This window comes from Oryza glaberrima, chromosome 2 (genome assembly GCF_000147395.1).
Source record: "Oryza glaberrima chromosome 2, OglaRS2, whole genome shotgun sequence".
NCBI classification, from domain to species: domain Eukaryota; kingdom Viridiplantae; phylum Streptophyta; class Magnoliopsida; order Poales; family Poaceae; genus Oryza; species Oryza glaberrima.
In genome coordinates this window covers 991,811-1,014,339 of record NC_068327.1, presented here as the reverse complement: position 1 = coordinate 1,014,339, position 22,529 = coordinate 991,811, and the positions used below count along the sequence as shown (strand labels likewise).

At 41.7% G+C, this 22,529-nt stretch overlaps 3 protein-coding genes across 3 annotated transcripts; all 3 read left to right on the top strand.

Moving 5' to 3' along the window:
- Positions 1–969: 969 nt before the first annotated feature.
- On the top strand, positions 970–6,613 carry LOC127762778 (uncharacterized). The gene is made up of 8 exons (XM_052287268.1): positions 970–1,313; positions 1,802–2,007; positions 2,123–2,513; positions 2,590–2,797; positions 3,086–3,193; positions 3,323–3,439; positions 3,566–3,629; positions 6,035–6,613. Exons 1-8 carry the CDS (start codon positions 1,078–1,080, stop codon positions 6,103–6,105), a joined length of 1,401 nt encoding a protein of 466 aa, XP_052143228.1. The 5' UTR covers positions 970–1,077; the 3' UTR covers positions 6,106–6,613.
- A 2,023-nt stretch (positions 6,614–8,636) lies between these two features.
- On the top strand, positions 8,637–9,871 carry LOC127762779 (glycine-rich protein 2-like). Its single transcript, XM_052287269.1, has one exon. The coding sequence runs from the start codon at positions 8,757–8,759 to the stop codon at positions 9,477–9,479; it is 723 nt and encodes a 240-aa protein (XP_052143229.1). The 5' UTR covers positions 8,637–8,756; the 3' UTR covers positions 9,480–9,871.
- A 7,303-nt stretch (positions 9,872–17,174) lies between these two features.
- LOC127764209 (glutamate--tRNA ligase, chloroplastic/mitochondrial) lies at positions 17,175–22,254 on the top strand. The gene is made up of 12 exons (XM_052289058.1): positions 17,175–17,564; positions 18,125–18,246; positions 18,524–18,706; positions 18,834–18,952; positions 19,034–19,082; positions 19,192–19,293; positions 19,415–19,517; positions 19,621–19,684; positions 20,723–20,837; positions 20,985–21,085; positions 21,262–21,418; positions 21,739–22,254. Exons 1-12 carry the CDS (start codon positions 17,210–17,212, stop codon positions 21,970–21,972), a joined length of 1,704 nt encoding a protein of 567 aa, XP_052145018.1. The 5' UTR covers positions 17,175–17,209; the 3' UTR covers positions 21,973–22,254.
- Positions 22,255–22,529: the final 275 nt, after the last annotated feature.

Below are 22,529 nucleotides of genomic sequence, written 5' to 3'. Positions count from 1 at the left end.
GCCACACTTTAGCCATGCCACAGTTTTTTAGGCATGTGTTTGGTTCGCTGCCGCAATTATGTTATGCCACACTTTCTTAACTTTGGGACCCACATGTTATGCTCTCAAATTTAGAGCTAAGCATGACACACTTGTGGCCAACTATTTCTAAGCCACATTTATGCCACCATGCCACAACTAACCTAAACTTAGTTATGGCAAGGTTAGGCATCAACCAAACATCCCCTTAGGCAGCATTCGAGAGGGTGAGAGAGAGTGAGTTTGTTTATTTCGTTTTCCACACGCACGTTTCCTAAACTACTAAACGGTGCGTTTTTTGCAAAAAATTTCTATATGAAAGTTGCTTTAAAAAATCATATTAATCCATTTTTGAAATTTAAAATAGTTAATACTCAATTAATCATGAGCTAATAGCTCACCTCGTTTTGCGTATCTTCCCAATCTCCTCAATCCCCTTCTCCTCAAACACACCTAAGTGGTTTTACTCAAAATCTAAGGTTTCTTAAAGAAAACCACAATATTTGTGGTTTGCGTGACAGATACCCTAAACTTGGTGGTTTATAAATTTTGCTTAATGATAAATGACACTGACATCTTTTTCATTTTTACCTGTATCACATTGTAGGATGAAAACACAAACCATGTCTTCATACTCTTGTTTTCTCAGTGAATTTCAAAACCACTATGCTATGGTCTATTTAGCAGGACTTCCAACTCCTGGAGTTGAGTTTAAAGCGGAGTTGTGGAGCTGAACACCGCTTCACCTTCTTAGTATAGTTTTTCATACCACTTAATCTACTCCAAACCATTTGGTTGAACTTCAGTTTCGAGATAGATGAAGCTGGAACTGAAGCCCTGCCAAACATATGTCTGCATTTGACAAAGATGAATTGTGGATGGGCCGTGATAGGGACTCGAGGCCCATGTAAAGATCTAAACGAAGGATTGGGCCGGAGAAAACCCCGAGCTTTTCTACCCGACCTGCGCCGCCGCGCCGCTCGCCGTCGCTTCCCCCGCGGCGCTTCGGGGCTCCGGCGATCTCTGCTCGAGCTCTGCCGCCGTTGGTCCATCCACGTCATGGGGGGTGGGAGGAAGCGGCGGCGGCGGGACGGCTCGGAGGCGCCGGCGATCCACCCGCGCAACCGCTACGCCGCCGCGGCGCCGGACTTCGCGTCGCTGGCGTCGCTCTACCCGTCCTTTGCCCCCTTCGTCTCCGTCTCCCGGGGAGGCCGCGCCTCCATCGACTTCACCGACTTCGCCGCCACCCGCGAGCTCACGCGCGTCCTCCTCCTCCACGACCACGGCGTCAACTGGTTGGTACTAATTACACTCTCTGGGCTCACTTCCCTGAACCCTAATCCGTCTGTGCTTCTAGTGCATCCCGGTATTGCTCTGCTGAAGAATCACTAGGGTACCACTCAATTCAGCCATCCGCAGCATCGAGCTCAAGCTGTTGCGTCTCATTTGTCATTCTATGAACTGTTGATGCTAGTTGCTACTATCAGGAGTGAGCTTGAGGGAATTTGATTGTTCTAAGTAACTTCAGTAGTTTTTCTGATGATGCTACTATATCAGAAATGGTACTATTGTTGCACTAACAGTTCAAAATTCAAATGGCCTCTCTGAAGAAGTTTTAGCTGCCATGTTTATTTGAAGAGAGAGAATCGTGATGTTCGTTTGTCATGCAAAATATTTACTAGTGCTCAATATGTTATTGGCTAAGTGTCATGCATATGGTTTGTGATCAATATCTTATTTAATCTAATATATGAACATGACATTTGTCGCTAACTACCGTCAGGTGGATTCCGGATGGACAGCTGTGCCCTACTGTGCCAAACAGATCCAATTACATCCACTGGATTGAGGATCTTCTCTCATCAGACCTCATACCACCAATATCCAGTTCAAACAAGACTGTAAGGGGCTTTGACATAGGCACAGGTGCCAATTGCATCTACCCTCTGCTTGGGGCTTCTTTACTAGGCTGGAGCTTTGTTGGATCTGGTATGCTTTAGATCATGTACAATATAAGTTTTGCAAAGCATCAATTAGAGTTTCTTATGTTAGTTGAACTTTTATTTGCATTTCTCTTTTAATCGGATTACCCCTGTGTTTGTAGATGTCACTGATGTTGCCCTTGAATGGGCTAAAAAGAATGTGGAGAGCAATCCACAGCTAGCAGCTCTGGTTGAGATTAGAAATGCAAACAAAATGTCCTGTTCTTCTGAATCTGAAGCAGTTGATGGTGAAGCAGCCAGGGAGAACACTTCGAAGCCAGTGGATGGTGTACTGAGGTCGAAACCATCTATCCTTCTTGGCGTTGTGAAGGATAGTGAGAGCTTTGACTTCTGTATGTGCAATCCTCCTTTCTTTGAAAGTATAGAGGAAGCTGGTCTTAATCCAAAAACTTCATGCGGTGGAACTGCTGAAGAGATGGTTTGTCCTGGTGGTGAACAGGCATTTATAACTCGTATAATTGAAGACAGTGTTTCCCTTAAGAACTCTTTCAGGTGATTCAAATACTAACCTAACATGATAATAGCCTTTTAATTGTCTCTGGGCTCATTGTTCCTTTTATTGTTTTAGGTGGTTTACTTCGATGGTTGGCAGAAAAGCAAATCTAAAAATATTGGTTTCAAAAGTTCGTGAAGCTGGGGTATCAGTTGTGAAAACTACTGAATTCGTGCAAGGTCAAACAGCTAGATGGGGCCTTGCATGGTCATTCATTGCTCCAAGGAAAATGGTCATTAGATCCAGTACACCTGGAAAAGCCAACTATTCTTTTATGCTTCAAGTTAGTATCACGTTACCTTTTGTCCCTTTGATTCATATTATCATTTACCTCCATAAATTGCACAGCTATTTTTCTTTAGCAACCAAAAGAAAAAGAAATCCAACTCGAATCTTATCTACCATTATGTTTGTATGTTCTTGGACAATACCTGCGCCCTTTCCTCTTATTAATAAAGAGCTAATCAGCCAACTTATATTTATCTGTGAGTTATTGATACTGAGTTTCCACTACTATTGCACCTTCTCAAGCTTCTTCGCTTCAATATCTCATTTACATAATGGCTTTCAGGGCCTTCGACGTGAATATGGTGCATTTCAAGTGCTGAAGTCAGCTGAGAGCTTTTTCCATGCTTCTAATCTATCGTGTAAAACCGATTCTTCATTATTTTCTATTGATGTAAGATTCGTTATTAATCTGCCGCATATTCCTTCTGTCAAATTACACCAGTACACAGACCTTTTTGTTGTTGTACAAATTCTATAGTGTATCGATCTCCAAGAATTGTATGAAATACTCTTCTTTCAGGTTACCTTATCAGATGAGCAGGCTCAGGCTGCAATGTTGCACGATGAATCTGGTTCTGTAGAAGGCAACTCTACAAAGCTTCATAGTGGTGTTACTGGAACATCCTTCCGTATTTCGGTATGCTTAGGATATATTGAAGTATATTATGTTCATCAGTTACCTAGTTATGTTTTTTTCCTATGAACTTGTCAGTTGTTTCTGTGTATATTTCAAAAAAAAAATCATTGTATTTTTTCCATATAGGTGTTTGAACAAATGCCAGGCACACTCCTAGTCAGAGGTTCATTATTGAACAAAGCACTGTCAGGTAATCGTTGTTCTTCATGTGAATGATATCACATTTATTGTCCAAACATGCAGATACACCTTTGTTGGTTTTCATCAATGCATAACATGCCATTTTCTTGATCTTGTAGTTTTGTGTAAATTTCACTGTATGTTATATTTCAATTGAGTGCATATACCATTGTTGTTGATTTGAGTTCCGAGCTATTTTATTGAGTCTAATGGCATCCCACTTTGCCTCTGGCCTGGCCATTATTTATTTCCATGTGAAACTGACAGTCACGGATGCTTCATCTGTGTGTATAAAAAAACTAAAAAATGGGAACTATTGAGCTATTAAATCATGAATGTGACATGGCAGCAATCCATCCTCTGGGGGCTTGGTCGTTCCCTCTCACTATTGTTCTTCCAGCTATCTTTCCCACCCAATGCAACCAGAGTGATCACCCTCTTGCCAGCAACATCAATTCTCCAGCTACCATCACCTTCATTTGATCTACTCTTCTTTTATCTTGTCAGATATGCCAACAGTGTACTTGATTTTACTGTATGCCTGTAGCCACTGTCCAGCCACGGTCGTGGTGCACTGGTGCCTGGCTACCACCCTCCCTCAACTACCGTTGGCATTGGCACCCTGAAGCTATCATTGGCTCACTGCTGCCCATGCCCCAAAGCTTTCTGTCACCCATCAAACCCATCTTCTTCTGGCATCATGTGTTAATTTGTGTTCCAGAAACCTATTTTGCATCTTAATCAGACTTCGAGTGTATGCCTCAGCCTAGCCTTGTTACCAACGGACAGAGATTTGGAGAGGAGTTGTAAGATTTTGTCCGTTCCTTATGGTAGCAGGGGCAAATTTCAGTATGAACTGACATAAGGTTACTCCATTGGTCAGCTTACTGGTGAAGAAATTTCCAGAGGTAGCCAGATTTATGTTGTCTAGTATATAGGTGCCGAATTCCATGTGATTCAGCAGACACAATGCCTTTGAAATAGCCAGCTTCAGGAGAGCATTCAGGTTAAGTGGTGATGAGTGAATCTTTAAGGGTGATGATTTTTAACGAATACAGCATCTGGCGCTTAATCATGGGCACCAACCAGATGGTCTGTGGCCATTCAGAAAATACAAATGTCCACCCTCAAGTTATTTAGCATGCAGCTGGCTGGCATGCGTGGAAAGAGCTGACTTCCACGTTAACCTAGAGATTCGGATAACGTACCAACCAGTTTGTGAAGTCAGAAAGGATGGCATCGAGTCTTAAACACAAGAGTAGCCTGAAATCACTTGAATTCGTGCATCTGCAGGAAACCCCTCCTGCCACTGCTGCAGCATGTTTATGCAGTTCCTTGTTCCAACCCCTGCAGTGATAACCTCTTTTATCTTCCCCTATTGCCATATAACTCCATTCCAGATTCAAGCATGTATAAATCCCCTGATGTCTGTATCATTGGCTATTTGTGTCCTTTTAATTCTATAGGATGCATAAAACACTAAAAGGGCAAGATGGGGAGCTGAAACTTGATTCGTTATCTGTACTAACTCTTGCTATTCAGGATGATTGGCACTTGCTTTTGTAGATGTGAGGTTGTTTTACAGTGCATAAACGCTCAATCATAATGAAATCTGTTGATCGAGTAGAAAATTTTGATCCACCAAATGGTGTCAAATGTACATTGTACAGCACGAGATGGAGAATCCTGTTCATGCCCTCCTCTGCCAAGCTGTGTTGGTCCTATAGTCATGAAACGGTCCTGAGAATTGTCTTGGTTGTCTATCCAGTAAAAGAAGGGTGACAGTAGTACTGATGCCTAGCTGGCTCTAGCATATGAATTGTCACTGGCTCTAGACAGCTGCTAGTGCTAATTCCACAATGGAGACATACTCCTAAATGACACTTGAACGCTAGGGACCATTGACGCATTGAGAGAGTTTGGCTGGTAAGTTTGCAGGAGGCAGAGCCTGTAGATACGGATCATATGGCATGTTGGCATTGAAGCTGCTGCTTTTGTTATTGACTGTCGACTGACCGTCCTTGCAATTGAGGATACAATTATTCAGGTTGTAGAGGGAAGTAAATCAAGCTCTATAGATAGTAGGACAAGCAGACAAGAATCTCTAGCTGATCTTTCTGTTAAATAGAGATTGCTTGTCATATTTCAAACCTGGTTAGGTTATATAATTGCTCTGTTCATCTCTAGTCTATACATGTGCAGCATGAGCATCTAGCTCATTCCCTCAAATTCCAATTGTATTATGTATAACCAATAGTGGTTGCAACTGGATGTGAACCAAACAGAACTTCTGCGTGTATGATACTTGTACCAATTGCATGATAGCTCCTCTGGCTTACTAGTACATGCACAAAATTAGAGTTTTTCTTTTATCTCGGTGACAATGACAAAAAAGTACTGTTCTTTTGTTTTCAGGTATCTTCTCATCGACATTCTCACAACTAGAGGACACATTAAAGATGGAATTCCTCAGCAAGGCACGGTAGTTAAAGGCCATCATTAGGGACTTAATCATGAACCCTAATCAGCCTAATGTTTGGCAATCATGAGGCAGCCATGGACCATGGCCTTGGCCGGTAGCCACAGAGATCACAGGTGCTGAGCTGTGATGAAAAGCTGCTTCCGCTGCAGGAATTCTTGTCGCCCATCTTTTGCTTGCTGGTGTGGGCATTCACCCCTGGACAAGCAAGCTATACGCTGTCACGGTGCTTGGTTACAAGTAACGTTAAATGTTTTTTTTTTTTTTGGCGGGGAAAGTAACGTTAAATGTTGCCTTCGCTGCTTATCCGAAATTGGAAAACGACTCGCCGTGTGAGATTCTTCCTTTTCCAGATTCTGCAGTGACACCCACAATGAAGAACTGCTTTTGTGTCACTGGCTGTGAGATGTTTGTAGATGCCTGAAGCTGTGCTCAAAATATCCGTAGAAATACACTGCATGGTCTGTACTGGATGTCTGGATGATTGTATACCAACCGTCTCTTGCAAGTTGCAACAGCTGTGTTCATTGCCTCTCAATTCTGTGATGAACTGGGTGTTAACTGTAAACTTCTATGGTATCGATGTGAGAAAAGTTCAAGGTTTAGGCTGATGGTCTAAGAGTGTTTTTGTGCCTTTGAGGCGATATATTTTCCATGTTTGCTGCTCTTTCGCTTTGTGACGAAACAAGTTTAAATCACGAGAAAGAAATTTAAGGGCTTGAAAACATATTCCATTTTTGCTGCTCTTTTGCTTTGTGACGAGACAAGTCAAAATCACCAGGCAAAGGAAATTTAAGGACTTGAAAACATAAATATCAAGGTGAAAACATCTTCTTAAAAGCTTGTATAAGCATTGTCTGGAGTAGATACGGCGACGAGGGTCCGCGTTTGGAGACCCAAGTACCCAACAGTTTTTTACTAGTGAGAAAAAATTGTTATATCCATATGGTATAGTAATGAGGAGTATTGGATATACTCTACGGGTTTATTCTTTAGCCATCCACACCCACTAATCCATGGTTAAAAAAACCGTATGCATAGAAAAACTGCCAATAGTTATCATCTGTAGCATAAAACTCCTTTGGCTTTGCTAAAATTATGTCGACATATTTCTAAGCTAAATACAGTCAGTTTGTCGATCTACCATCTAATCTTCTTCACGATTGGTGCAAAGTACATCTGATAAGCTAATGGAACAACTTGCTCCTAAGTTGGTGACTCCTTTTTGCTTTGCGTGACACGTGTTGGTCTTCAAAGAATGCAATTAGTCTATTTACACGGTAATTACACATGTGTAAATATGTAATTTTGGTACTTACATTATAAATACACTAAAATTACATATGTAATTTCGAGATTTACATTGTAAATACACTAAAATTACATATATATTTTAGAAACTTACAATGTAAATACATGCCGACTATTTTTGGTGAAAAATATGGCGCCATAAATATAGCTACTCCCAACTCCTTTAACCTGTCTCTTCGGGGACATCCGATAAAACTCCTTTAACCTCTCAACCTCTTCCCTAGTCTGTTGTATGGCATTATCATTTAATTTCTTGATTTTGGAATGTAGTTGTTTGGTCTGTTTATTTGCTAACTTTGATGTTAAAATCATTGTATACCTGACATTATGATGTTAATGGATGATTGCTAATCATTTGACTATAGTGTAAATTGCAAGTGCTCAAAGTGTTACGTGTATTGGTACCCGGCAAGTCAATGACAGACCTAGGTCATGAGCCACTTAGGCCATGGGTCGGACCTAGGCCTAAAACCCCATATAAACCATGCATTTTCACAAATGTAAAAAGACATGTCTTGGCTCAACATGCATTGAGTTAGCCCAAGACCTTGGTTAAACCTGAGTCCGACCTGCAACGGGTAGTTATTGCCCGCACATATACAGTATAGAGAGAATCTTGTATCACGGATAGGTGGGATTGCGATTTTCTAACATGGAGTCAGAAGGACATGGTAATTGACATGTGAGCCTCACCGTTCACGGATCCACATATCAGTGACTATGTGAGAGGATTCTGTTTCGAATAGGTCTGGTTGGAGATGATATGGGGTAAGAAAACCCAGCGGTAACCGGTATTGTATCCATTGCACCTCTAAACTGGAGTAGTAGGCATGAAACTCTGTTACGTGGTGGTACACGCTGACGCAACACACGAGCGTACGCACATAATCACGCACGCAATGAATCACAAAAATCACGGCCCAACCCGCGAGCATTGACGCGCGTAGCCACCGCATCCAATCCCACCACCACCCTCTCCATGGCCCCACCCGTCAGACTGCCACCCTCGCGCGGGGCCCATCCCCACTGACAGCTGGGCCGTCAGCCCACACGTGCGAGTCACGGGCCCACGCGTCGGTGTCCGAACCAAGGCCCACTCCCCCACGACCGTCCAGATCCCGGTCGCGCGATCACGGCCGTCCGATCAACCCCCATCCCGCGAGTCGTCTCCCCCCTCTCGGCTCGAGTTCCTCGTATACCACGCCGCCGCCTATAAATAGAGTCTCCCAAGGAAACAGATAAGATCGGGCACACGCGTAGCGAGACGAGGGGAAAAAAAATCAATCAAACCCTAATCAGATCAGGGAGAGGCGAGGGCTAGGGTTTCGACTCCTCGGCGGGCGATCCATGGCGGCGGCGGCGAGGCATCGGGGGACGGTGAAGTGGTTCAACGACACCAAGGGGTTCGGCTTCATCTCCCCCGACGACGGCAGCGAGGATCTCTTCGTCCACCAGTCCTCCATCAAGGCCGACGGCTTCCGCTCCCTCTCCGAGGGCGAGCAGGTCGAGTTCGCCATCTCCGAGAGCGAGGACGGCCGCACCAAGGCCGTCGACGTCACCGGCCCCGACGGATCCTTCGTCAAGGGCGGCGCCGGCGGCGGCGGCGGTGGCGGGGGAGGCTTCGGATCGCGCGGTGGGGGCGGATCTGGCGGTGGCGGCCGCAGCTATGGCGGTAGCTGGGGCGGGGGGAGGAGATCCGGCGGTGGTGGACCCGGTGGGGGCTGCTTCAAGTGTGGGGAGTCTGGCCACATGGCCAGGGACTGCTTCAACGGCGGCGGTGGCGGCGTTGGTGGAGGCGGTGGCGGCGGCGGCGGCGCTGGTGGTGGCTGCTTCAAGTGCGGCGAGATGGGCCACATGGCTAGGGACTGCTTCAACAGCGGTGGTGGTGGAGGTGGTGGTGGTGGCGGCGGCGGCGGCGCCTGCTACAACTGCGGCGAGACCGGCCACCTCGCGAGGGACTGCTACAACGGCGGCGGTGGAGGCGGAGGCGGGCGATTCGGCGGTGGAGGCGACCGCTCCTGCTACAACTGCGGCGAGGCTGGACACATCGCCCGCGACTGCCACAAGTGATGGATTCACAACACCATCTCCCCCCCCCCCCCCCTCTTAGATCTCGCCTAAATCTTCATCATCACTCCTAAGTCGAATTATTGCTTTAGTTTTGCCGCCGATCTGGGTCACATGGAGAGCGCGTTGCCTGCTATAAAGGAACCGCTTGCCTTTTGTTTTTACCTCTTTTTCTTTTTTTGCTATTGGGATTTCGGTTTAGTTTTAACTTCTGCTGCTGCTGCTCGTGTGATGATGCTTTTGCTGCTATGAGTTGGTCTGGTCCTCTGGTTCAGGTTAAGAAGACGTGATGTCTGGATTGGTTTTGTGTGTTGGGCGAGGAGATTGACAAAATCTCTCTCCTTTTTGTGGTTTCCCCGAGATGAAAAAGATGATTATTGTCGGTTACTCTATAATTTTTACCACCTTGTCGATTCCATCATCAGCATATGATCAATATTCTCTCTGTCCTGGATGCTTGCATGATACTGCTAACAATACCACAGATTTGCTGCCAATTACTCCTAATAATGATGGTACTTGTATACATGATAGTACTAATGATCTTGGATGCTTGACTTGATTAGAATCAATAAGATGTTGCATCCAGCTTGATCTTGGTTGCTTGACTTGATTAGGATCAATAAGATGTTGCATTCATCCTGTTTGTGTACAACAGTGACTTTTTTTTTGTTTTCTGAGTAGTTAGGGAGGAGAGTAGTACTACAGTACAGGAGTAGTAGCTTTGCTGCATCTGGGAATCTGGGGGGTGACACTATTGTCAGTTCCCTGAGCCTTGGGTGTCATGTTGTGTCTGGTGTTGTTTTGGATTTCTTTTGTTGGCTAGTAGGAGTAGCTTTGTTGTCCTTGATCTGGTGGTGATCTCGGATCATGGTGTATCCCGTTTAGCTCCATCCTTAAGCAACAATCACTGTAGTTCATCAATGGTACTACTAGTACAAAAGAAGATCCATGGCTGATGGATTTAAGCAAAGAAGAATTATTCTTGTTGACCAAATCGGACTCTGCTGCATGCATCATCTCCCTTAATGCATCGTCATGAATACAATCCAATGTTAAGATGTACTAACCGTTAGCAAAATTACAGTAGTGCCATTTTGCCATCTACTAGTACAGTAGTAGTACTAAGGGCACCCGCAATGGTTATCTATATACTCTCTACCAGAGATCTATGTCACCATATTTTTTTACTTGAAAGAGATTAAATGAAGAGAGAGAGCAAAGCTATCTACTAACCTGGAGATAGTCTATAGAGAAAAACGAGGCAATGGATTAGAGAGCTATAGATACCTATATAGACATAATATTAAGGAGGTTTACTATTAATCTAGTCTATTGCTGAGATGTAGATGTGTTATAGAGAGCAATTTAATTTACCGTTGCGGGAGCTCTAATGTTGTGTGTGGGCAGCGGCTGGATTTATTGCAGGACTTGTCTGGTACTCCTATCCATGCCTGTTTTAGTTAACCAAAAAGATTGATTGTACTACTAGTGTCATTTTGATGGTTTGGGCCAAAATTGTTTACTGCTGGAATTGTTGATTTGCCACACATGGTCTAACATGGTGACATTTAGGATCCAAAATGATTCATTATTTAAGCCGTGGCAGAAGGTGACATTTATGATCCAAAATTATTCATTATTTAAGCCGTGGCAGAAGCTCCGCAGGTAGTCCACTTGGCCTGGTAGCCAGACAAAAGGTATCCGTTAATATTTAAATCCTGAATTAACAACAATAATAACCTTGTGGGTAAAGGCTCATGGGCTGTTTGGTTGGTGGCCTCAGTTTGCTACACCAAACCTTAGGCGTGCCATAATTTTTTAGCCTAGTGTTTAGTTGCGTGCCGCAGTTGAGTCAATCCATATTTTATTAGCACATTGGCCCACGCGTCATACTTTCATTTGCTAGCCAAAGTTTGCCATAGTTGTGGCCAATAAATGTTTGGCCACACTTTGTGTGGCTTGCCATAGTTATGACAAATCGAGTTATAGCAAAGTTAGCCTCCATCCAACAGCCACTCAGTTATCTGATCAAAAGAAGAAAGCATGGGAGTCGAAACTTGAAAGCTGCATAGTTTGATGTGCTAATCAGCAATTACTCCAGATTATTGTTTTTGTTTTGGCAGCAGTAGGGGGTGGAGTGGACAGTAGGCAGGCAAGAAGGCATGTGTTCATATGCCCAACAGTTCAGTTGATGGGATCCAAAAGCGAAGACAGGCAGCAGATGCAGCAGTAGACGAGTGTACGTTTATTTTACTCCTCTACCAGTAGTAGCACGAGTAGTACTGGAGGAGAAAGAGAAGTTTTTTTTAAATTTTTTATTTTTTCTAAAATAATCTTTGGGGTCTCTGTGTGGGGGGTGGTGGTGCATGTCAGAGAGACATGTGCGGATACCTGAAGGCAGCAGCAGCCATGGGACCCTTTCCTATCTGTCACTCTGTCAGAGACACTCCCTCTCTCCTGCTTTTGTTGCCGTCGTCCCATCCTTTCCTTTGCTCCAAGGCCGGCCAGTCCTCCACGTGGACGAATCCAGATCAGGTGCAGTCGCTGCTTGGACTGCAACTTAGGCAGTACCAGTTTTCATCAACAGATGCAAATGGAACGGTCCAGATCAGTGAGGCATACTGTTTATAGCACTGTAGCAAAACACTGTAGCACAGGATACTGTTTGTACGGTCGCTGTATCACTAGATCTGAGCCATTAATCACTGAAATGGACGGCTGAAATTGCTTGCAGTTCTTAAGTTGCAGCCACAGCTATAACTGCACCTGATCTGAATCCCACATGGACACTCTCTCTTCTGATCATCAGCAGCTGCACTCACTGTCCCTGGTGCCACATCCATCCTCACAGGAGCAGTCCTGCCATTGCCACGTCCATCTCTCTATCTTGCACCCAGGGTTTCGCTTGACTACGTTGACTTACAATCAGGGTTTACCAAACCATAAGGATTTCGTGATCATTACTTGCGGTAACTCTCTCTAGTGGAGTATATATCACAATAACTGTGTGATTTTCATGATGACTGCCAAATCATAGGATAAATCATAGGATGACGGTAACCCTATCCAAAACGGTTTGTTAAACCCTACTCACACTAACTTTTTATCAAAAGGTAGAGCATTGAGAAACTTTACCAAAAGCCATCCTCTTTCGCCAAATTTCTGTAATACTCCCTCCGTCTCAAAATATAAGTGATTTTGGCTATAGGATGACGGTAACCACATCCAAAACGGTTTGCTGCTCACAATAAATGTTTATCAAAAGGTAGAGCATTGAGAAACTTCACCAAAAGTCATCCTCTCTCTCCAAATTTCTGTAATAGGAGTATTTTCTTATGTGGTATCAAAACAATACAAAGGGAGTAATTCTTATATTTTGATATTCCATAGGATTGCACTGACATGCCATTCTACTTATGTGTTTTTCATTTTTTAAATTCTCGTGTTTTAAATGTTCATATAAGATCCATCAAATTGGGCCAGGATTGTTTGGAACAAGAAATATAATGGCAAAATTTTAACATGAGCTCATTACCTCTTAGTATTCTATTATTGTCCTTTGACAAGTCCAATGCACACCAAGGTCCTTTTTGAACAGATTTTTATGTGGATTGTTGAGGCAGATTGCTTGATTAGCGTGTTAAATCAATGTTTTTAAGAAAGAAACTTTGTCCTAGGAGAAATTAACAATGCAATATGAGAAATTATTTTTGATAAGTTTTTTTAGAAGCGTTTACCAAATAACCTAGGACAAAAATCTGGAAAATAAAAAGGCAAACAGATAAAATGTGGCCTACCTTTCCGTCTCTATTGTCTTCTGCATATATGTTACTAGAAAGTTGCAAATATTTTCCTACAAGAATCATATGTACTCCCTCCGTACCATAATAAGCGTAGTTGTGAGTTTCAGTGCCTAACATTGACCATCCGTATTATTTGAAATATTTTTATGATTAGTATTTTTATTATTTTTAGATGATAAAATATGAATAGTATTTTATGCGCGACTTAACTTTAAAAATCTTTCATAAATTTTTCAAATAAGACGGACGGTCAAACGTTGGACACAGAAACTTATCACTGCACTTATAATGGGACGGAGGGAGTACTATTTTGCGTAACCATCCAAACATATTTACCTCAGCATTCATTTGTTTTTAAATCCTATATTATTGCATACTCTGATGATATATTCTTATCCCTTTTTTGCTTCATTTTGAGAGTACTGTATGTCAAACAAGTCATAAAACACAGAAACTTTACAGGGACTAGTTTCAGATTCCGGAGGATGTAGAAAATTCTCCGCGTCGTAAAAGATTCCTACGCCCCAAATGAGCTCTAAAACTTAGGCTGAACAAATTTGCAAACGAAAAATAATTTGCAAATAAAACTTTTATATACGTGTTTTTAACGATCTAAAAGAAAAGGCTGAAAAATAAACTTCGATGAAAAAACCATAAAATCAACTCCAAATTTAAGGTTTAAAAATTAAATTTTAGCTGATAAGCATAAGCGAAAAAATTGAGCTGTTAGTAATTTTACAGTTAAATTAGATTCGGCAAGATTAAATTCTCCGCGTTGTAAATTCTGTAATATTTTCCGCGTTGTGGACGAAAGAAGGCAATGATTCGGGATGGAGGGATGCCGCACCTATAGAGGGGGTAGCTTGTCTTTTTGTGTTGCGCGTAAGCATAATTTTTGTGGCGAATCGTATCGTTGTGGAGCTTTTTTTGAACAGCGAGATCGATATGGATGCCGAATGTCATCATCATTATCCTTGTGAATTGAATGATTCTCGCCGAAGGAGCCAACAGATTATATTCTCGCTCATATACTGTAATCCTGATCGCAGCTCAACTGGTGGTTTACCTTTATACTCCTATGTATGATTCCCCTGCCTATTGCTGTGGGGAGAATTTACTATTTGCTGTGGGCTAGTACGACCGTGGATACTCCTATATATGTATATGTATTCCTGTGCTAGTTGAGTGCTAATTAAGCTAAACTTTGTCATAGTTGTAGCATCTATGTAGAAATTAAACCCACTAGCTATAGACTTGACTTGTTTTCAATGTGGATTTTAGAATCAATAAGGTTCTCTAAAAAAAATGATTCACGTATCAGTGACTCAAAATTAGATAACTTAGAATCTAAATCTTATTGTGCCTGCGGTCCGTTCTTCATTCTCTTCTGGTTAAGATTCAAATTTTATCTCAGTTTCTGTTAGCACGCGCTTTTTAATCTGCTAAACGATGTGTTTATTATATATATATATATATATATATATATAAAGTTTGTATAATAATTAAACTTAATTAATCATATACCGATGACTTTTTCATCTATCTTGCGTGTTCTGATTTTATCTTCATCTTTATCTATCTTTTGTCAAAACCTACTCACTTCAGTGCTTCATCTTCCCCATAATATAAAAAATTTTAACGAATGTGATAGTATTATGAATATACTAGTGTAGATTGAGCGAGTTTTACACGTGGAGGCGGGAGGAGCAGAGAGGAGTTGTTTGTCGTTAGCTATGAAAGTGTGAATAGCAGAGGAGGAGGAGGAGGAGGAAGGGGGGGGGGGGGGGGGGGGGGGTGGTGGTTAAAGGACAGAAAGAAGAAATAAAAGGGTGCAGGCCTGACCTTGCTTGGGGAAGAAAAGGCAGCAGCAACAATGGCGAGTATTAAATGTAGATTATTGACAAAACCTATTTCATAGCCCTTAGGCTATTTTACGAGACGAATCTAACAAGGTATATTAATCTATGATTTGCTACAGTGATGCTACAGTAATTATCCGCTAATCATAGATTAATATACCTCGTTAGATTCGTCTCGCAAAATAGCCTAAGGGTGATGGAATTAATTTTATCAGCAATCTACGTTTAATACTTGTAAATAGCAAGATTCTATAAAGCTATTTAATAGTCCAAAGTATCCAAATAAGGCCAATACCAAAGACGAGACGAGACGAGACGAGACGGAGCAGGGCAAGGGCAGGGCAGGGTGCAGACGAAGGATCAAACAACGCACGCAACACAACAAAAGACTGGGCAGGGTCGTCGTCGGCCGCCCATGCATCGTCTCATCCATCCATCCATCCATCATGTGCAATTATGCATTGGGAGCATATCCTATGCACACAGGCCCTCACGTGTACACACCGTGTACACCAACTAAAAATTATCACAAAAAATTCTAAGAAAATTCATACATATACTTTCAATAGTATTACATCTACGTGCAAAGTCGCATCTTCAAATTCATTCTACATAGAGAATAACAAAAAAGATAAAATTATGACAAAATTGCAACCTTAAAACTGTCAGATTTTTTGTTTTTTTTGTTACGGCTAAAATATAATGAATTTGACGTTAAGATTTTAACCCTAGGTGTAATACAATTTAAAGTATGTGTATGATTTTTTCTAGATTTTTTGGTGACATTTTTTAGTTTGTGTGCACGTGTGTACACGTGAGGGACTGTGTGCATAGGATATGTTGCCTTATGCATTTCCTTGCCCTCGTTGTTTTGGCCGGTGGGCTGGTGGAGCCATGTCCTCACCATTTCATCCTCCCAGAGCATCACCAACAGATTATCTATAATTTTCTTTTAAAAATTTGTTTTTTTCCTAAATTAAAAATAGGAAGTGAAAAAACTCCCCCTCCAACGGATAGCCTAAATTCAATCCCCAAAACTTAAAAGTGAACCCTTCTGTTAAACTACCAAGAGAAAATTCCGTTTTTTTGCGGGAACGAAGGAGAGGGGCAGGATTGTGTGATTGGGAGAGACTTTCGCGCCCGCATATAAACGGAGCGGGGAACCGGGAGAAGGAAACTCCAAAACTTGATAGGAGAGTAGGGGATCTGTTGGAGCTGATTTTTGGACTAAAATCCCTCAAAATTAGTTTTAGGAATCATATAGGTAGACTCTTGGTGATGCTCTTAACCTGTTTTTTCCTTCTACCTCCGACCTATTTCGTTTGACATATGTTTATGATTTTTTAAATAGTCATATATAAAATAGTATTCATGTTTTATCATCTAATAACAACAAACTTGCTAATCATAAAATATTTTTTAATAAGACGAACGATAAAAGGTTTATTCTTTTTTTAATGGATTGAGGGGCTGTTTAGATGGGACTAAAATATTTAGACACTAATTAGAAGTATTAAATATAGACTATTGACAAAACATATTCCATAACCCTGGACTAATCCGCGAGACGAATCTATTGAGCCTAATTAATCCATGATTAGTATATGTGATGCTATAATAAACATATGCTAATTATGGATTATTAGAATTAAAAAAATTGTCATGCGAATTAGCACCATTTATGTAATTAGTGTTATAAGTAGTTTAGGTTTAATACTTCAAATTAATATCCAAACATCCGATGTATCCAAACGCCACCTGAGTATATTCTTTTCTTCTCTTTTCACAAGATCAAAGAGATTAATTTCTCTTATCTCTACTTTGCAAGCAACTTTCCAACTCCGCATTTTGCTGGATTAAAACGCTCTGAGGGATAAAATGCCTCACAAGACACTGCTTTGTGGGTCCCACCTGTCAGTCTCTCTTCCTTCGTGGTTGTTGGGCTACTGCAGTTTGTAATCAGCGCGTGGGCTTTGTTGGGCCCCCAAATATCCCCAAACTCTATCCGCATCGTCATCTTCTTCTTCTTCTTCCTTTTCTTCTCGCAACAAACTCCCAATCTCCGGAGATGATGGCGGCGGCGATGGGGTCGCCATGGCTGCGCATCAGGCTGCTCCCGGAGGTGCCGCCGCGCCTCCTGCGGCCCCACCTCCGCCGGACCCTCTCCGTCCGCGCCTCCGCCTCCGCCTCGGCGTCACCGGACGGCGCCGGCGGCCCGGTGCGGGTCCGCTTCGCGCCGTCGCCGACGGGCAACCTCCACGTCGGCGGCGCCCGCACCGCGCTCTTCAACTACCTCTTCGCGCGGTCCAAGGGGGGCAAGTTCGTGCTCCGCATCGAGGACACCGACCTCGAGAGGTCCACCAAGAAGTCCGAGGAGGCCGTGCTCAGTGACCTCGCCTGGCTCGGCCTTGACTGGGACGAAGGTGAGTTGACCCACCTGATTTCTCTATATCGCTCTAATGTTTTACTGCCTAGGAAGTTAAGTTGTACTCCCTCTGTTTCAAAATGTTTGACACCGTTGACTTTTTAGTGCGTGTTTGATCATTTGTCTTATTCAAAAAATTTAAGTAATTATTTATTCTTTTCATATCATTTGATTCATCGTTAAATATACTTTCATGTACACATATAGTTTTACATATTTCATAATCTTTTTTAATAAGACGAACGGTCAAACATGTGCTAAAAAGTCAACGGTGTCAAACATTTTGAAACGGAAGAAGTATCATTTTGATGTAGTGCGCTATTGCTGTCCACCGTAGTTAGGCCTTGGATGCTGAATTCTACTCTACTCGAGAGTTCTGGCAAGCTCAATTCTTATGATTATCTGATTGATACAATCTGATTGCTTATCTTTATTGATATTGTGCAACTGTGGAGATGTGTATTTGGTTTTATTAAGCATGGATAAACCAGTGAAATAGTTATTCTTTTTCCTCTATGATGGTAGATGATATGAATGCTCATATTTGTACTTGCTTAGGTCCCGATGTTGGTGGGGAATTTGGGCCGTATCGCCAGTCCGAGCGCAATTCGATGTACAAACAGTATGCCGAGAAGCTGATGGAGTCTGGTGCAGTCTATCGGTGCTTTTGCTCCAGTGAGGTATATTTCTCCCCTTGCATGATCTGCATGTATGTGTGATGCATTGTGTTGCGCTTATACACAGGTTGTTGTAATGTTGGAGTATTATTTTGGTGCTTTTCAAAAAAAAAAGCTTGATCTTTCTGTGTGTTCATATGAAACACTCGTAGTGATTTATTCAACTATGAATACTAAGGGATGAGTTAGTTAAAACCCCGGCAGCAATTTGTCTAGGTTACTTCTGGAATTCTACTGGATCAACTATTTGCCCATTTGATAGCTGTTTCTGTTACTTCAGGAACTTGAACAGATGAAAGAAACTGCAAAGCAGATGCAACTTCCACCTGTATACATGGGCAAGTGGGGGACTGCTTCAGATGCAGAAATACAACAGGAGTTAGAGAAGGGGACACCTTACACTTACCGTTTCCGTGTACCGAAGGAAGGGTCGTTGAAAATTAATGACCTTATTCGTGGTGAGGTAATAACTAGAAACTCTAGCACTGCCACATCGTTGCATTTTTTTTAGCCTTCCACTGTCAATAATTCATGCTTGCAAATTATGAGAAGTGATACACACACACTAAGCATCGGATAGTTTTATAAAGGTCAGTTGGAACTTAGACACGCTTGGTGATTTCGTGATTATGAGAAGCAATGGCCAGCCAGTGTATAACTTCTGTGTCACAGTTGATGATGCTACCATGCGCATCTCTCATGTTATCAGGTAATGTAAACTAATTATTTTGTTATCTTTCCTTTTGATGATCTCTTCCTGAAGTTTGCAATCCTCTTGTTTCTCCCCCAGAGCTGAAGAACATCTGCCAAACACATTACGGCAGGCTCTTATTTATAAAGTAATTTTCTATGCCATTCTTATCTTGTGTATCATTGTTTACAACCTTGACCCTTCGAACTGTATGTCTCAACATAATATGCCTACTGTCCTATGACTGTCTTCTGCAGGCACTTGGATTTCCAATGCCTTCGTTTGCTCATGTATCACTTATTCTAGCTCCTGATAGAAGTAAACTGTCTAAACGTCATGGGGCTACTTCTGTGGGACAGGTAACCAACTAGATTTTGGCAAAATATAGTATTGCAGCTAATTACTCGCCATTTCACATCTTTTCTGAAACACTTTCAATGTTAGAAAAATGTAACAATGTGTCCTCTTTTCTTTGGCCAGTACAAAGAGATGGGCTATTTGCCTCAGGCAATGGTAAATTATTTGGCACTTCTTGGTTGGGGTGATGGTACTGAAAATGAGTTCTTCACCATTGATGACCTAGGTTAGTTTATGAATAATTCGTTCAGTTACTTTCCCTGCACAGTTTTTGAAAATTACAGTCACCATCCATTTACCCATTCTTTGCTGTTATATCTCATTTCCAGTGGAAAAATTCACTATAAATCGTGTCAACAAAAGTGGAGCAGTCTTTGATGCTGTAAAATTAAAGTAAGATCATTTTTTTTGCCAATCTCCTTCTGGTTGAGTTATCTTCATAGAATTTGTCAGTATTCTCTAATTACTCGTAATATCTCAGTTGCAGTACTATAATTAGTTGAACTGGAGCTTGCTTCCACTTATTGTTATGTTTCTTTAGTCTGATATCAGGCATTATTTCAATTATAAGGGAACCAGTGAAAAGTCATTGTCACTACTCCCTCTATCGCACGTCAAACACGTCACGATCTCCAAAAATAATCTTTTGCTTATAATTTCTGATATACTATAAGGTTTGTAGCAACAAAATTATAACCATATGAAATTAAATTCAAATGTCAATCCAATGATAATATTCACTAATAAAATTTTAATTCATATTATACTAATTGTTGGTATATTTTAGAAGGTGAATCTTAAAAACCAATCTAGTACTGGATATGACACATGCTAGTACTACAAATCCGGACATATATCTGTCCAGATTCGTTGTACTAGAATGTGTCCATAACTCTATATGACCAACAAAGTTAAATGTACAGTGTATCAATGGATTTGTTTTTTTGGGGATGGAGGAAGTAGCTAGTAATTCATAGGTTCTTTTATTTATGAACTCAGACGCAAGCTGAGAAGCATGTCCAGTCCATAACTCCATATGACCAACAAAGTTAAATGTACAGTGTATCAATGGATTTGATATACTGTATGGAGTTCGCAAAATCACTCCACATTATGGATCAAAGAGAAACATAAGTCTGATAAGCAATAAATGCAGTGTGTCTAATCAGTAATAAATACGTATTTATGTACTTTGCTGCCTGCTGGTCAGTAGTGTTTGAAAGGCGCATTCCATCATGATAAAGCTTGTTTACTGGGACCTACCCTCAGAAACCACCATCAAGCTCAAACCTACTGATATTTTGTTGGCCTATCTAATCCACCGTTGCCTTTAAGAAGTGCATGTGCACACAACTACTCACTTGAACTGGTGATCATGGAAAATAAACAAACAATCCTATTTGCATAATGCATTAGTTTTTATATTTGTAGATGGATGAATGGACAACATCTAAGATCATTTCCCCCTGATGTACTCATCAAGAGTTTTGAGGATAGATGGAAGGACACAGGCATTCTCCAGGAGTCTGAAAGTGGTTTTGCTAAAGTAAGATTGGAGGCCTTTTGTTATTTCTACACACCATGGGTGTTTGTACTTTGGAACTACACACTAAAAAGAATTAGGTATATATGCTAAATGGACGGTAACTGATTGGGGAGCACTAATAACATAATTACTTCATTTTTTGCACAGGAAGCGGCTGAGCTTTTGAAGGATGGCATCGATTTGATCACTGATGCTGACGCAGCCCTTTCAAACCTGTTGTCCTATCCTCTCCATGCTACATTAAGCAGGTCTGCAGAAATGTGATGTTTTAAATTTAATCCCTCGGGAACCCTTCATTAATCTTTCACTGAAAGTCCCTTCATAAATTGTCGCCAAAAAAGGAAAGTTTCTTCAGTGAATTGGTTGTTGTGGTAGTACTGTTGGAGTAAACAGTTCGTTTTTCTGTTCACATGTAATTTACCAGTGATGAAGCTAAATCTGTGGTGCAAGACAAGCTTTCTGAGGTTGCATCAGGACTCATTTCTGCTTATGATAGTGGTGAACTTTGTCAAGCACTAGCTGAGGGCCGTGATGGTTGGCAGAAGTGGGTGAAAATTTTTGGCAAATCGCTTAAAAGAAAGGTCAGTGCTAATGAGTAATGACAGCAATCATTTTGTTCTTTTGTTCTTAGGTGCCGCTCAAACACATAACTTTTTATGGAAGCAATCTGTCTCACCTAAACCTTGATATCTAGAAATGATGAAAATACAACCGAATCATTTGATCTAGACTTTGACAACCCAACCCTAGTAAGCTTCCTTTGTTTTGACTTGTATATACTAACCATCATATTCACCTTAAAATCACATTCAAGCCCATTGTTGCAAATGCCTTTTGTGCCATATATCCTGAATGGAACAATTATAACTTACCTCTTCTGGCTGTATCCATTTGTGACCAGGGAAAGTCACTCTTTATGCCGCTCCGTGTACTGCTGACTGGCAAGCTTCATGGGCCTGACATGGGCGGCACCGTAGCCCTCATACACAAAGCCGGCACCTGTGGAGCGGTCACTCAGCAATCCGGTTTCGTAAATCTAGACGAGAGGTTCAGAATCCTGAAGGAGGTGGAGTGGGAGTCACTGGTACAGGAGCAAGAGTCCCCAGCTGAAACTGCCGTTCCTGCTTCTCCATAGGCTGCAGTTGTTCAGATCAATCAGGGAGAGTTTTTGTTTTCTGTAATACTCCACTATAAAGCATAGGATATGTTCCATTTTACTACCCATTTCTACAGTTGTGAGGAAACTATAGTTTCGGTTTTCTGTAGTTAATAAAGCGGAATTTTGCTTAGCTGTTCTGTAATTGTCGATTTGAATTGGATTGGATGGCAAAGGTTACGAGGTGATGCTGCTTGTCTTTTTCAGTTGCTGAATCCAAATATTTCTGAGAACAGTAGAACATAGCCTGAATTCTCTACATCTTTGTGACTATCTTTGCAAGATCATGTACTCGTTTAATGGCATCGTTACAAGGAGTGTTAGATATCCACTTGTCCTCCAAAATTTGTTCAAAACAACATTTTGATTTTGAAACCGAGGAAACAACTGGAGCACACACCCTCTTTGGCTGTGCTCGGGAGTCACTCCCTGGTACGCAAAACGAAGCAGCGTTTAGCGCATGATTAATTAAGTTTTAGCTAGAAAACTAGAAAAGCAGTTTGAAAAGCATGCGCGCAGAAAACGAGGAAAGCGAA

What these genes read in the sequence shown, in the direction of transcription:
- LOC127762778 (XM_052287268.1), top strand. Translation starts at nt 1,078, where the DNA reads ATGGGGGGTGGGAGGAAGCGGCGGCGGCGGGACGGCTCGGAGGCGCCG. An exon ending in CTGGAGCTTTGTTGGATCTG is followed by an intron (nt 2,008 to 2,122) that starts GTATGCTTTAGA and finishes CTGTGTTTGTAG; the next exon opens with ATGTCACTGATGTTGCCCTT. An exon ending in GAACATCCTTCCGTATTTCG is followed by an intron (nt 3,440 to 3,565) that starts GTATGCTTAGGA and finishes TTTTCCATATAG; the next exon opens with GTGTTTGAACAAATGCCAGG.
- LOC127762779 (XM_052287269.1), top strand. Translation starts at nt 8,757, where the DNA reads ATGGCGGCGGCGGCGAGGCATCGGGGGACGGTGAAGTGGTTCAACGAC.
- LOC127764209 (XM_052289058.1), top strand. Translation starts at nt 17,210, where the DNA reads ATGATGGCGGCGGCGATGGGGTCGCCATGGCTGCGCATCAGGCTGCTC. An exon ending in CGGCCTTGACTGGGACGAAG is followed by an intron (nt 17,565 to 18,124) that starts GTGAGTTGACCC and finishes GTACTTGCTTAG; the next exon opens with GTCCCGATGTTGGTGGGGAA. An exon ending in GCAAATCGCTTAAAAGAAAG is followed by an intron (nt 21,419 to 21,738) that starts GTCAGTGCTAAT and finishes ATTTGTGACCAG; the next exon opens with GGAAAGTCACTCTTTATGCC.